At 38.6% G+C, this 15,000-nt stretch overlaps 1 protein-coding gene across 2 annotated transcripts in view; it reads left to right on the top strand.

The window, feature by feature from the left end:
- The first annotated feature begins 4,003 nt into the window (after positions 1 to 4,003).
- Positions 4,004 to 15,000, top strand: part of LOC137974789 (uncharacterized) — a 27,964-nt gene continuing 16,967 nt past the window's right edge. The window contains exons 1-9 of one of the 2 annotated variants that reach the window (XM_068821766.1): positions 4,004 to 4,135; positions 6,527 to 6,629; positions 8,253 to 8,336; positions 9,222 to 9,307; positions 10,488 to 10,510; positions 10,587 to 10,638; positions 12,090 to 12,184; positions 13,449 to 13,549; positions 14,997 to 15,000. The exon at positions 14,997 to 15,000 is cut by the window's right edge and continues 141 nt beyond it. In XM_068821766.1, coding sequence (XP_068677867.1) covers positions 4,063 to 4,135; positions 6,527 to 6,629; positions 8,253 to 8,336; positions 9,222 to 9,307; positions 10,488 to 10,510; positions 10,587 to 10,638; positions 12,090 to 12,184; positions 13,449 to 13,549; positions 14,997 to 15,000 — 621 coding nt within the window. In that variant the 5' untranslated portion in view covers positions 4,004 to 4,062. The remainder of the gene's footprint in view (positions 4,136 to 6,526; positions 6,630 to 8,252; positions 8,337 to 9,221; positions 9,308 to 10,487; positions 10,511 to 10,586; positions 10,639 to 12,089; positions 12,185 to 13,448; positions 13,550 to 14,996) is intronic. The other variant, XM_068821767.1, reaches the window with a different exon arrangement.

A 15,000-nucleotide genomic window follows, 5' to 3' on the forward strand; every position in this document is an offset into this window, starting at 1 on the left:
TCATAGTTATGACGGGACAAGACGAGAATTTTTTCCTGTACCACTTGCACCCCAGATCAAATGCAAACAAGCTGTCTTTTACGATCATTCCTTTTGCTTCCCCAATTTAACAAATGGTCTTTACTACATATACGTGCATCTCCACCTGTTCAAACTCGTACTCCTTTTCGAGGTAGAGATTGACGTTGTCTCTCTCAAGTTGTGGGCGGGCTACGATTGGCCAATTCAGCAAATCGCACTTTAACAGTACTGCGCGACTACCCAAACAGCACTTTTTCCTGGGTCTTCCGCACTGGGTTTTAGGTACACACGGTCTCGACCAAAAGGAAACTGTACCGTGTTTCTCATGGGTAAATAATTTGATAGGAAAACTTTTTCATTCCAAATAGGCAGGCATAAAAAAAAAAACTTTAAGCAGTTACTGCAAATTCAAGTATTTCCTGTTAAAGACTCTGAAATTCAGATACTCTGACCATCCTAACACGAAAATTGATCGTAGCATCTTCGAGAAAATTTCTGGTTTTTATGTAAGGCTGGCAAAATTGAATTGTGAAGGGTGAAGTTACTTTCCCATTTTGTTGCTACAGTGACAGGTTTCACTGTAGAAGCACGAAAAAATAGATCCACAAAGAGGGCAGATCTCATGATGGTAAGGCAATACTTTGTTTAATTCTCATGAAACCAGTTTCTAAATCCCATGTCATGTAGGACATCTCGACTTCCTTAGCTGATGAAATAATTTAACGGGAATGCGTTGGCAGAAGCAACCACGAGCACGGCAAACTTTGGCTTCATTGAAAAAGTCCATATATTTCTGGGCCCAGATTAAAAACTAACCGAGGAGTTTATTTGTCTACTCCCAAGTGCTGTTCAACGCTGATATTCGGCAAAACTTTACATTAAAAGAAGTCAATCTTGACAAACAAAAATAAGCAAAAGAAACTTTTACTAAAAAGTTGCAAACGTGAAACAAAAGTTTACGCTAATCTGGATTAAGTTAATCGGCTTTCGAACAACCGGGCCCTGGATTTTTCCCAAACCACGCCTCTCTTTTGCACAAACCTAAGGTACTGGTAATGGTTCAAGGGGGCGTAATTATGGGTTGTCATCAAGACTGATAAACTCAGGAATGATGTGAAATGTATTTTTAAAAAAGTTTTAATTTACTTATGTCAAGAAATGCACATAACATAATTAGATGTACGCTTAATTTCGGTATCCGAACACGAAGTGTCCCTTTTAATCCTAGCATTTGGCATCTATTTCTAGCAATGAGGTTAAGTGTATGGACCAGAGTTAAAGGGACACTGTGAGGTAAATTGTCTATATTCCAACAGGTGATTGAAGTTAGAGAGAGGAGCATGAGGATGAGGACACTTGTTACCCTTATCAAAATTGCAATGTATCTAATAACCTGCATTTCTGGACATATCTGACCCTTCCCCAATTAACTGACACAGGCACAAAGATTGGCTGCGTGCAACTGCCTCTTTGAGACTGCAGCCATTTATTGTACAAAGGTTATTATCATTGCAGCATGAGTACATTTACCTGTATACAAGGCTTTGAGGATCTTCACAATAAAAAAATATCCTTTATTTTGTCCTGAAAGCCTTTGCCTAAGAAGTTATTGGTGTACATCATGTGGCATTAATTAGTAATTAATAATAAGGCAATAACATCGGTAGTCTAGTTTACCTATGAAAATGGCTTTGAGGATCTTCTCAATAGCACATCCTTTATGTTGTCCTTAAAACCTTTTTGTAAGAAGTTATTGGTGTACAACATGTCACATTCATAATAAGGCAATAGCATAATATGTTACGAAGGACTGTAAGATTTATAAATTCCAGAACAACTTTCATCGATCCAAGTAGGTGATTCCGTTATTCCAATTTCCTATCCACTACAACACATCCGAAGGCTAAGTAAAGTCTGCTACGAGCCTAGAGGGTCCATAAGGCCGGTGCTGATCTCCGGTTTCTGTAGCATGAAGCGACTAGGAGTATTTCCCCTGGATGGGATGCCAGTCCATTGCAGGGTTACCCCCAGCATTGGATTTGCCGGTACCCATTTATTCACCTGGGTGAAGAGAGGCACTGAGAGAGTCAAGTGTCTTGCCCAAGAACACAACACGATGTCCCTGGCCGGGACCTGAACCTGGACCACTCGATCCGGAGTCGATGCGCAACCATGAAGCCACCGCTAAATGGGTATTTACATGAAACCGGGAAGAACACCGACCGGTATGAACTTGTACCGGTATGAAATTTGTGCAGCCGTTTACATGAAACCGGGACGAGATGTTTGGTGACTGATTTCGGGATGAAATGATATGTTTTGTTTAATAAATATATGGCTGACCCAAAGACATCCAGGAAATTTTTGAGTCCGGTATGAGAATTTCTTGTCTCGGTCCAGCAACCGAGAACGGTCAGACGGGTCTGAGTTCATTGTCAGGCCGGTCTAGAGTAAACGCATAAAAAGAATGTATGGAGGCCGATACGAACTCATGCCGGTCTGAGTTCGTCCAGGTCTCGTGTAAATACCCCCTAAGACTGATCAAAAGAAACTCACTCCGCAGGACACTCCGCAGTGGTTATGTTTAGGGTTGGTCCATGTATTCATGGATGAGAAGTGACAACTAAGAGCACATGGGTTATGCCCGTTGAAATTATACCAAATTAATGTGTAACTACACAAAATAAGGCAAAATGGGCCGAACAGGAAGTAGATCTGGCGATATGAAATTTTAAAAAAGGTGTCACGTTTGAGTACTTTCGAAAGTTACGCTTTTTTGCGAATCCGCAAGTTTAAACCATAGTGCCAATAAAGTATAACAAGCTATGAACGAAATGATATATGAAATGAATCATATATTGAACTGCGAATATAAAATCAAGTGAAGCTATGATCCTGGCAGTTATGAGCGCAATTTTAGCAATTGCGTAGACGGAGTAGACTGAAAATTTCAGCCGGACTTCAACGGTGTTTGAACCCCAGGCTTTTCTACGCAATTCAGTGCTAAAATTGCGTTTACAACTGTGGGGATCATAACTTCACTTGAAAGTATAACCTCTTGTGCTCATCACATGGAGGACACAAGTGACCACATTGCCAAATATCAATCAAATCAATATATGTCATACGTCGCTCAGAGTCATGGCAAGAAATAAGAAGATAGGAGTGGCGAATGGTTCATCAAAAACTCTGGGTCTCGCAGTCTAGTTTTTTGAGCGGTTATGTGCGTCTCGCAGTCTCGTTTTTTATATGAAGGTGTCAAACACTTTGAAGTCTCGGTCTCGCAATCTAAAAAGTCAAAATGTCTCGGGCTCGCAAAGAAAAACGCTGGTCTCGCCGTCTCGCATTTACCATTCGCCATCCCTGAAGGTGGTTGAGCTGCCGTGCTGTCGCATACGGTCGAGGGACCGACATTTCTCATTCTTTCTGCAGGTCTGGTATAAGCGACTCGCGGACCGAGATCTAAGATCCCGAGGATAATCTGGCCAACAACAACAATTTATTCAAGTATTTCCATTTTTATACTTGGCATTACCTATCAAATTAGAGCGGCTTTCAATTGAGTGTCGAAAGTAATTAGCGAATTACTTTGGTTTTGCATCTACTTCACTCAGTGATTGGTTCAAAGTTTTCGCGCCACTTTTTCAACCAATCAGAAGTGAAACGAAAACATTTTCCCGCCTTTTGTGTCGGCTACGTGTAATTACTTCGAGTTTTGATTGGTTTACTGGATTGTCTCCGTCCTTTTTGATTGGTTAAAGTAATTACTATGGTTTTGGTTTTACGACACTCATTTCAAAACCGCTCTATGCAATGTAAATTACTAATCTATTTAATTAAAAAATACGCCAAGGGTGCAGCAACTGGCCCTTTTGTCTTTTGGCCTCCTTTCTGCACAAGGGCAAAAATACACCCCCTACGAAAGAGCATCTGGAACTATGGAAAGAGTAAAGTTTGCACGTGAGGGTGATAAGGGCCAGCAGAAGTTGTCGAAAATAGTGTTCACGTGACGTAAGCCCCAACGGATGTGTTTGCAGTGAGATGTATTGCTTCAATAATACCAGCTTCGTCGACCACCTTCACTCCCTTAATGGAAATTGTTCATGTCGTATCGGTAAGGATATCCGCATTGCATTCTAATGTTTTTTTATTCGCTACCAGCAAGTTTCGTTGTTTTTTTTGGAAAAATTCTATTTGTATCAGTTTCGATACCGTCACAGGACAGTACAGGTCAGTGCAGCAGTGCTGTTTCGAAACAATACCAACAACTTGTTTTTCGCTTGACAGGCCATATTTTTGTATCTTCTTCCAAAAATGGGCTTAACTGCAGAATACCCCGCCACTCGAAATTGTACCCCTTAAAATCGGGATACTTGGCTACGCAGTTTGTGCACGCTCTTTCTTTTTTATGTTTTTAGAACGAGAAAATTATAGACACACTACGGGGCTACGTGGCTACGCGGTTAAGCGGCTACGGAGCTGCACAGTTCAATGTATATTACCTCGTTCTTCAATGATCTATGAGCCGAAGTGAACACTTCAGAATACCCGGTAAATGAAATATCTCATCAAATCGACGTAATTAATATACATAATATTTTTATATAAACATCACGTAATATGCCGCTTGCATCGAAAGCGTTGGTGTTGACCTTGTTGGTCCTTGCTACCGCAGTCCCCTAGTCGCCAAAATGAATAAGCACTAGTTTACTGATTAGGCCTGAGCATTCTCATAAAATTTTAGCTTTCATTTTGCGGTTCGGTCAACTACACTTTTCATTGACTGCGGGACTGTGGACCGCAGAACCACTCCATTTCAACACTTAAGTTCATTGTTCATCGACTGCGGGACTGCCACGTAGCCACGTAGCCCCGTAGTGTGTCTATTTCTCATTCTTAAAACATAACCGTAGCCAAGTATCCCGATTTTAAGGGGTACAACTTTGAGTGGTGGTGTATTCTGCAGTTACTCCCAAAAATGTCAACGTTTGTTTAATATTTCTTTTTATTATATGGCTCTGTCTCACCAGGACTGGGAACTACAAAATTCACGAATTTGATTGGCTAAAATCGATATTGACCGCGGTCTAGATTTTCCCATCTAGACCGGCATCTAGACTGGTAATGTTTTGCGGTGAAAAGATGCAAACTAAAATGAAAAAATATTGAGTATTTTCTTCTACCAATATTTATTTAAGGAAGTGCCAAACAGCATGATGACAAAAGAGAGGATGACAAGCAAACTTTGACAGAATTAAGTTCGGCTCATCGCCGTTCGCAAGCAAAATGTCAATTTAGTACAAACCAGTTACATTAAACAAATTAAATTGTTCTTGTTTGCCATATAATAAACATCTTATTAACCGAGCTTAGTCAGTCTGTATGGGAGAATCTTGACCTCGGTCATATGTACAGACCTCACTGCGTTTGGTCTGTACTCACGACCTCGGTCAAGATTCTCCCATACAGACCTCGAGCTCAATTAATAAGAGCTAAGTATTGCCTCGATTTTCTAATTCCCAATTCAAATTCAAACTCTATTTGTTTTTGGTATAAAAATAGTTCCCACGCGACATTGGAAACGGGTGTTGCGAAAACTAAGACCTAAGAAGACCTAACACCCCAGGGTCTTAGTTTTCGTAGTACGAAAACTAAGACCGGGTCTTAGCTTTTGTAGTACGAACACTAAGACCCCTTTTAAACAATGGGAATTACGGGAGAGAAACCCCGGAAAACTCACCGCTAGTCAGAGTGTTGTCTACCAGGTTTAATTTAACCACACACAACGCCATGACACGCTTGCATGTTGTGTGACAGAAAGAAAAAAATGAATGATTAGCGTACAGGTCCCTATTCATTATGCATGCAGAATAAATTAATTATGCATTCGTGCTATTGTTTTGTAGAACAATACGTATACCCAAGGGAATCGAATATATACATGGCAAATTTGCACTTACGGAATGAATAAAAATGGATCTCATTTCTCTCTCCCTCTCACTCCCTCTCCCTTTCTCCCTCCCTCTCTCTCTTTTGCTCGCATCGCCCGCTTCGTCTTGTCCTTTTATTTTCCAGAGCCCGCTCAGCTTTTTCTGGTATTACCAACTCGTAGGTTACCGTTCAGAGATCCCTGATTTACTACTTTTGAAACAACTCAATCCCTTTAATAATGCTAACCGTAACCTTAATTTCGACTAAACCACTGTTTTGAGTATGAGAGGCTGCTAATCTAGACACCTTTTTTCCTTTTTTGGTTGTGCATTCACAGTGAGCATTGTTCTCTGAATTAATAAATTAATAAACAAATAATCCCTAACTGTTGTTTCAGACTTTGTGACAGCCTAAGAGAAACACTTTTGTTGCTTTTTTGCTTTCTTCCATCTTGGGAATGGTCATTATTTTAATTTTTAAAACTATATTTTTGGGAAAGCAATCACAGGATGACTGTAGGTGAAAACAAACATCTAATGAATTGAAGTTTTTTTTCTTTCTTCACTATAACCAGGTAACATTCAAGCATTTCATCATCCAGTGACGTCATCTATTTACATTGCTTCTGCCATTCTTTGCTCTTTACTGATATTAGTAACACACTTGAGATATAACAGGTATTTATGTCTGAAGATGGTGTGTTGATACTGTACCAAGGCATTGGCTAGTCCAGTGAGGCCGGTGGGCCTGTCTCGCCAAGATCTTGGCAAAAATTTGTTCGTGCCGTGATCCTGGCCCGAGCTGCCGAGATCTCAACACTGTGCTTAATAATAATAATAATAATAATAAGAAGAAGAAGAAGAAGAAGAATTAGAACTTCAAAAGATAGCCCTCCTAGGATCAAGTCACATCCTCCGAAAAGTTTTATCGATCGAATGAAGACCATGACTACCCATTAGAGCCCCAGAACCTGGATTGGATCCGGCGCTAATGGTGAACATGACAAAAGAATCAAGAAGAATCAGAGATGATGATGATGATGATGATGATAATAATAATAATAATAGCTGTAGCTCACTGAGATGAAAATCGGAAACAAAATGAAAAGGTGGTTACCACTGGCACTCAAGGCGAAATAAATCAAACGAACAAAAATACTCTGACAAGTGATCGTAATAAAGAGAAGCAGCGTCACAAAAGGAGGCCTGAAATGAGGATCAGTATGCCATCGACTCAAAGAATTGGTGATAGTGTTCTCATGGTCACACGACTATTGATCTGACCTTGGAAATAAAATTCAGTGATTCTCTGTAGATGGAGATCTACAATAATAAAAGCAAGATGACACACGCTAACACCAACCCAGTGTGGCCAACACATCACGCATGCGCACAACCATTTCACCCGGTCAATTAGTAGCCGTGGACAGCTGTTTCGGCCCTTTGGGCCTTTGAAGCTGCCACTTAAAGGGGTGCTAAACACACCTGCATGCCTGGTATGTTAGCTACGCCATGCTGATGAGGCCCAAAAGGCCAAAACAGCTGTCCATGGCTGCTAATTGACCGGGTGGAATGGTTGTGTGCATGCGTGATGTGTTGGCCACACTGGGTTGGTGTTAGCATGTGTCATCTTGCTTTTATTGTTCTTTTTAATTTACGTCACACACCGATCTCTTAATGTGATCCACCTTCCCACACGCTTGCCGTGGGAGAACAGTTTGGCAGTTCCCAACCCAGCTTACCACATTTATGGCATGTGAAGCTGCCACTTAAAGGGGTGCTAAACACACCCGCCTGGTATGTTAGCTACACCATGCTGATGAGGCCCAAAAGGCCGAAACAGCTGTCCATGGCTGCTAATTGACCGGGTGAAATGGTTGTGCGCATGCATGATGTGTTGGTCACACTGGGTTGGTGTCAGTGTGTGTCATCTTGCTTTTATTGTTAGATCTACAATGTAACTTTGTTATTATTATTATTATTATTATTATTATTATTATTATTATTAGTTACTATCATTATTATTGTTATTGTTATTTGTTAGTATTATTGTTGTTGATAACTATTGTCCTCACTAATATTATATCGGATAGTATGCACTGTACCCATGATTTGCTCTGATTTATGTTTAACTTACTCTTTAGTAAGGCCCACTTAATTTTAGAGTTTGACTAAGTTGTTGCTAAAAAAAAGTCACTTTGTAACTTGCAGTACAGTACAGCCTTCAGTCTAGGCTAAACATATCATTCGATCATGTGTCTTTCCTCTTTTTCATGAAAATAAATTTCCTAATTTTTTTAGGATTGAAGTCCTTAATATTACTGTCAGAAGCAGTGTCATTTCCAATGTGCCATGGATTTTTTATTTCATTGTGATATGCCTGAGGTGAGAAGTGCACTTACATGTATGTTTAGAAGTGCAAGTGATTAGACGCAAGCCCAATTTTGATATCCAACATAAAGTGCCCTTAAAAGTCTCAGCATTTTCCTACCCATTTCTAACAATAAGCTTAGGGTAAAGTTTAGCATTACTTTAAGGTCAGCTGTGAGGGTAAATGCAACAGTTTATCCTTACTTGAAAAGGAAAGGAAAAAGGAAACTTATTTAAAGGAACTTTATTTTAATGAGTGTCTAGTTATTCTAGCGCTGAGACACTAATTGCAGACACAGTGAACTGAAATCAACAACCAAGTCAAATGTTAATTTTTGAGGAGAGGCGAAAACCGGAGAACCCGGAGAAAAACCTCCCGGTGCGGAGTAGAGAACCAACAAACTCAACCCACATATGACGCCGAGTCTGGGAATCGAACCCGGGGCGTCCTGGTGGGAGGCGAGTGCTCTCACCACTGCGCCATCCCTGAGGATCAGCATTTAGGAGACAGCTTGTGACATTTATTGTCTGTATTACGAGACGAGACACAAGTGATGTTGAAGTTGGGGAAAAAAGCAAGAGAATGAGACTTTAATCACAGGTCACAACAAGTTTTTGTGGTATTAAAATTTGATTTTTGTGAGGTAATAGGAATTTAAACCTTGTTTGTTTAGACTTTTTCATTGTCCAATAGAAGAACATACTGTATATTCTGTATTGGAATACTCGGACCCTTCAGAAACGTTGGGCAGACTTTAGTATTCCTTGTGTGTAATAATTATTAATCCATAAAGCAAAAGAATTATAAGCTAGTGTCAGTGAAACAGTAACAACTAGGACAATTATTCCTAGCCTGAAAAATTGTGGCTGTATTTGGTTTTTAAAAAATGATTTTTTCAGATCAGTTGCTGGGTCAGTGGTATATGGTATCACAGAGGAACACGATAAGGGCCATCCCAAAATACTAGAAGCATATTTTATGGCAGGTTGGCAAACACACATTGCAATCCTCACCAGAGTGATTATTAATTTTTTTCCTCCTGAACCATTTGTAGTACTCATGAGGGTGGCATTAATTAAATTCAATAATAATTATTATTGCGATCACATTTTTGGAAAATGATCGCCAGAAAGTTTTAATGGTAAAGCAGAAACATGCTAGAAGTGTTATTCATTGTGTAGTTTTGATGGCAAAAATGGCTTGCATTTTAACTGCAGGCATTCCTTCATGTAGATGCAGAGCTGATTCTGGAAAGGCAGTTATAGTGCTGCCCCCTTTACATGCATTTTTGCTTTCAGATGTGGAGTTTATTTTGGGGGTGGTGCTTAATCAAAGAAATAGGTTTAATAATATTCTTACTGATACACGTGAACATATATACATTTAACCCTTGCTGACATATATCTGCTGACTGCTCAGAGGTTTATAAACATTATTTTCAGTACTGTCTGATTCTTAACAGTGCCAAGGTTAGGAAAGGAAAAATGAGAAGAATTTTATTGTGTAATTACCGGGTGCTTTCCTTGCAAGTTTTCCTAATTGGACAAAAATACTAGGAATGATAATCATTAGGTAAGAACGTGATTTCAAGTGCAATTTGGATTAAAATATAAAGCACTGTCATGCAAGTAAAGACCTACAAAATACAGGCTCTGGTAATTCAAAGTCTTTGAAAAAAATTACAACTTAGTGCTTATTTATTCCAAATTGTATATTAATGAAAATCGTGTGATTAAAAATTTCAAGATAGCTTATTGTAATTAGAAGCAACACATGCATGTCAGACAATCACACAAGAATTGCATCATCAAGGGCTCGCATTGCACTGGCTATCTTGGACTTTATTTAATCATTGTCCAATCAGAATGTTTGGTTTGTTGCCTCTTTTTGTACTGAATTACCTCTTTTCTGTACTGTTTTACCTGAAAACTGGACGTGTCTTAGCCAATCAGAATGGAGAAAATTACCCATGTATATCTGATTCATGAATTCATTAGTGTGATGGTTCCAAACTGTTGAACCTGTTGATGGATCCACTGAACCTATCAACCCCTCCAAATTGTCCCAGGGAACACTATTATACATATCCTGCAAAACTGTATGAGTACAATTATAATAATGTACGTCATTATTTTTGACTATTGGACACTTTTTCCCTCTTTTAGATGCCGCTTTAAAGTCTTTGGAGGTAATGTCTCAAGTTTTATGATTTTCCTTCAATTCTACAATGGTTTTCCTTAGTCTTCCATTTTTCATCTTTGAAGGTGCTGTGTCTCTCTTGGGCATTAAATCACCAGTTTTTGTACAGATCACAAGGCAAGTACAGTACATGTGGGATTCAACCAAGCATTTATTAAAATTGACAGTAATAACCGCCTGTTCCTGGTCCACAATAATGTTCTAAGTGACTTGTTTTGCATGTGCATTTCAAGGAAGCAGGGAATTGGCACAGTGGTGAGAGCAGTCGCCTCCTACCAATGTGTCCCAGGTTGTATTTCTGGACTCAGCGTCATGAATTTGTTGGTTCTCTTTGCTCCTCCAAGTGGTTTTTCTCAGGGCACTCTCACACTGGTTTTCCCTTGTCACCAAAAACCGACCTCTGGTTTTTATTCTTTAATTTGCTAGTTAATTTGAGTTAATTTAGAAGGACCCTTCTATAATTTATAGCACTTTAGGGTAAAGGAGGTATCCTCAATAAAGCTCAGATTGTTATTATTTTGCAAGATTTTCTGCTTGAAATGTCACTGACTAATAGTCGACAGTAAATTTTGGAATGACTATCCCCTGTTGTGTTAAGAAAATAACAAAAACTGGGGATAAGAGGATAAAGTTTACAAGAAAAGTTTTTTTGGCCCCGATATGTTGGCCACGAATTTGCCAAAGAAAATTACAGTCATGTCCAATACATGGGAACTGAGTCGGGTTGTTCAACGTTCAAGTTACCCGAACTAACTGTAGTCAGTTCATGCGAAAGAGAATTATTAGCTAGACTGCCAGAAGTGAAGGTTTCACTAATCTTCTTCTTAAGCTGTGTTCACACTCAACATTGATTTTGATCAACTGAAGTATATATCAGGCTATCATACTCCATTCAATTTTATTCAATTATGGTTCTGTTCACATCTGCAAAAATTCAAATACAATACGCAGGGTAACCTCGCAGTGTGAGACAAAATGGCGGCGCATCGCGTGGCTGCCACTATTATCATCACCATCATGTGCTTGAGGCTAAGAGAACCAAGGCTAGAGAACCAAAGATTGCTTCCAAGAATAGAAGAAGACAAATCCAAACCTTTGCTCCATAAAGCAATTAAAAGTTTCGTCTGCTCATACCACCACGTGCTTGCCATTCTCTTCAATTACGCATTGTAATTACTTCAAACAACCCCTTTGAGGTTGTTTGAAGTAATTATAATCCAGTTATAATCAGGGACTGCAATTAGTTGATGTGAACCCATTTCATATTTAATTCGATTATAATTCGATCATAGTCGAGGCCTAATGTGAACACGGCTTTATTGTCTCAAATGGATCTTGACGGATGGTGACAGGTTCTACAACCTGACCTGAGATATAGGCACTGACTACACATGAATGTACCTCGTTCATTAACCTTTGAAACAACAAGAAACAGGCACGTGACTCAGTTCATGTGTATTTGACAACCCTTGAAAATTAGCAATAACTGAATACTTCCTCATGCCTTTCAAATATTGAAAATTGTGTTGGAAAAGCAGAGTACCTGAGAGGTTATAAAATATTTTTAGGTTTCCTTCAAGAAGAAATAAACAATTACAATTCCGAAGAGTTCAGAGCATCTGACTCTTATCAAGATGTATCAGTTCTGTCAGCAACAGCTATGGTAATTATTAAAGCAGTGTTATTTTGTTCTATTCACATGTATTTCAAACCATCTTTGAAAAATTATTAGGATGTTGCAAAGACATGGTGTATTTTGGTTTAAAGTCCACCAGCATTAAATTTTGTTCATTGAGCATTTTGGCTACTTGGTGGTCAAGTGGCAATCCAAAGAATGATAATTAGCAACTATTCACCGAAGTGGAGGTGGCTAGTGGTGGATGTTTACTGAGCTGTGAAGCGGCGAGGTAAATATCCACCACGAGCCACTGACATTGAGGTGAATAGTGGTTTTAGTATACTAAAACAGTGAGATAACATAGCACAAAAAGATGAGTTTAATTGATTTATTTCTGCAAAGATCACAACATTTTCAGGCGCAAATTCTGCGCAAATTGCTTGGAGGTGAATAGCAATGGATATCCGGAGTTTGAGTAGCCAATCAGCGTGCACGTTCAACGCTATCCACTGTTTTGGTATATACTATTAACTAATAATAATAATAATTATTATTATTATGATACTGTAATATTATTCTTGCAATAATTATTGCCCAATGCATGTATTGTGTCCTGCCTCATCAACAGTGGTGTTTGTGTTATTGTGATCACTGTGACAAGCAAAAAATTTCTTCAAATTTGGATTTTTTTGTTAAAAATAATGATCGAAATGGGATATATAATGCAAAAAAGAAATAACTCAAAAAGGTTAAATATTGGTGGAAAAATGATGGTTTTAAGTTTTGGAAGGAAGTAAAAATTACCCGTTTGATTGACAGCCTTAGTGCTGCTTTCTCAAGCAGACACTTTAAAGAGCCAAAACTCAAAGGGAATTCATCCAATTGCCCCCAAATTGGACAGTGGCTACATTAACATATAAACAACAAAAACGTTTCTGCGAACTTTTTACATCAAATGAAAATATTTTTTTCCTTCACATTTTTTAAATACTATTTCGAAAACGTTCTGTAACTTTTCACTGTAACTGAGTATGGCAAAACGCTTTTGGTCAGGAAACAGAGGAACAAAATAAAATAGCGAAAGCAAATTTGCTTTGACTTGTAGCTTTGAAAAGGTGATTCCGACACTCACATTTAGAGGTCATGAAAAATTTGACAATTCGTTTAATTTCAAAATTCTTGATATGGTTTGATAGCCAGCTACATCACTGCTTATGCAAAATTTTGGAGGGACAAACAGAGTATTATGGCATTTTTGATACTGGCTAATTGTTATTTTGTGCTTTTTTTTTTTTTCGTGTGAGTATAGAGTATAAAAAAGAATAAAGCTGGAGCCATCTTTGTGACTCAGTTTATCTTGGCAGTGGTGTTTATGATAATACATGTACTAGTGGAAGTAGTGGAATGTCTGTAAGTATAATCTCCTTTGGCTAATCAAAAGTATCAGGGTTCATGTTTGAGAGTTTTAAGCTCTTGAGCTTCTATATTGGAATCTTAAATCAGGTGATGGAATTCAATATTGGATTGAACATTGTCACATCCTTGTTCAGTGGTGGGGCCCCAACACAATGTTACGTGATTCTTGTTGTAAATTATGCGAGAGAGTGTCAAATTCTGGGACAGTCCTTGATGAAGATCCCATGATGGAATCAAAAGCGTGTGCTAAATAGAAAGTTTCAATATTTAAAACTTTGAAATTTGTTCATGTTTAAATAAATGTCACAGAACCAGTAACTTGTTTAGACTTAGTGCTTGGATACTGGCAAAAGGACAACCGAAAACTCAGAGTCCCATGAAAGATTCAAACTTATGACCTCTGTAACACTGGTCAGATGCTCTTCCCATTTTGAGCTACAAGAACTGTTGATTGGTTATCCAGGTAATTTCTGAATCAATGTGTAACGCTGAGAACATCTGTGAGAACTGTTGATTGGTTATCAAGATAATTTCCGAATCAATGTGTGACACTGAGAACATATGTGAGAACTGTTGATTGGTTATCAACTGAAGATAATTTCTGAATCAATGTGTGGCACTGAGAACATCTGTGAGAACCGTTGATTGGTTTATCAAGATAATTTCTGAATCAATGCGTAAAGTTGAGAACATCTGTGAGAACTGTTGATTGGTTATCAAGATAATTTCTGAATCAATGTGTGATGCTGAGAACATCTGTGAGAACTGTTGATTGGTTATCAAGACAATTTCTGAATCAATGTGTGATGCTGAGAACATCAGATTCTGTGAGAACTGTTGATTGGTTGTGTAGATAATTTCTGAATCAATGTGTGATGCTGGTCTGCAGACTCTACAATTTCATGCGCCTCAAATTTTCAGATGCAACTAGAAATGTTTCAAGGTGTTATGCCGGGGGGAAGGACTCCTATATGAAAGGGGCACAGGTAAATTTTCATCGTCTCACTCAGGGGTGTAAATTTTGTAGTTTGGTTGGAGGTAGGATGTTCTGAGCAAAAGGCCATGATATGTATCTGTGAAAGTCTTGTTTAGGATTTCAAGCAAAGAAATATGAAGCTCACTAGCTGATTTGAGTCGTGCTAAAGTGAGCTCTCTGCTTTCAGCTACAGCAAGGCGTGTGGCTTAAGCCAATCACAGCACTTGTTATAAGAACACTTTATTGTAGCTGCTATATCAATAGTCGTGACTCAAAATCTTACAAAATTCCAAAATTAAAGCTTGCATGGACTTAATGCAAGATTTTTAATATAACTACTGGCTTCCCTTACAAGTCAAGAATGAACTTTCAGTCTCAAAATTGTTTAGTGTAATATAAGGGATATGAGGACAGTACTTCCATAGGATTTGGTATTAATAATAATTATTTTGTTTATTTGCACAGACAC

Source organism: Montipora foliosa, chromosome 11, assembly GCF_036669935.1.
Source record: "Montipora foliosa isolate CH-2021 chromosome 11, ASM3666993v2, whole genome shotgun sequence".
Lineage (NCBI taxonomy): Eukaryota > Metazoa > Cnidaria > Anthozoa > Scleractinia > Acroporidae > Montipora > Montipora foliosa.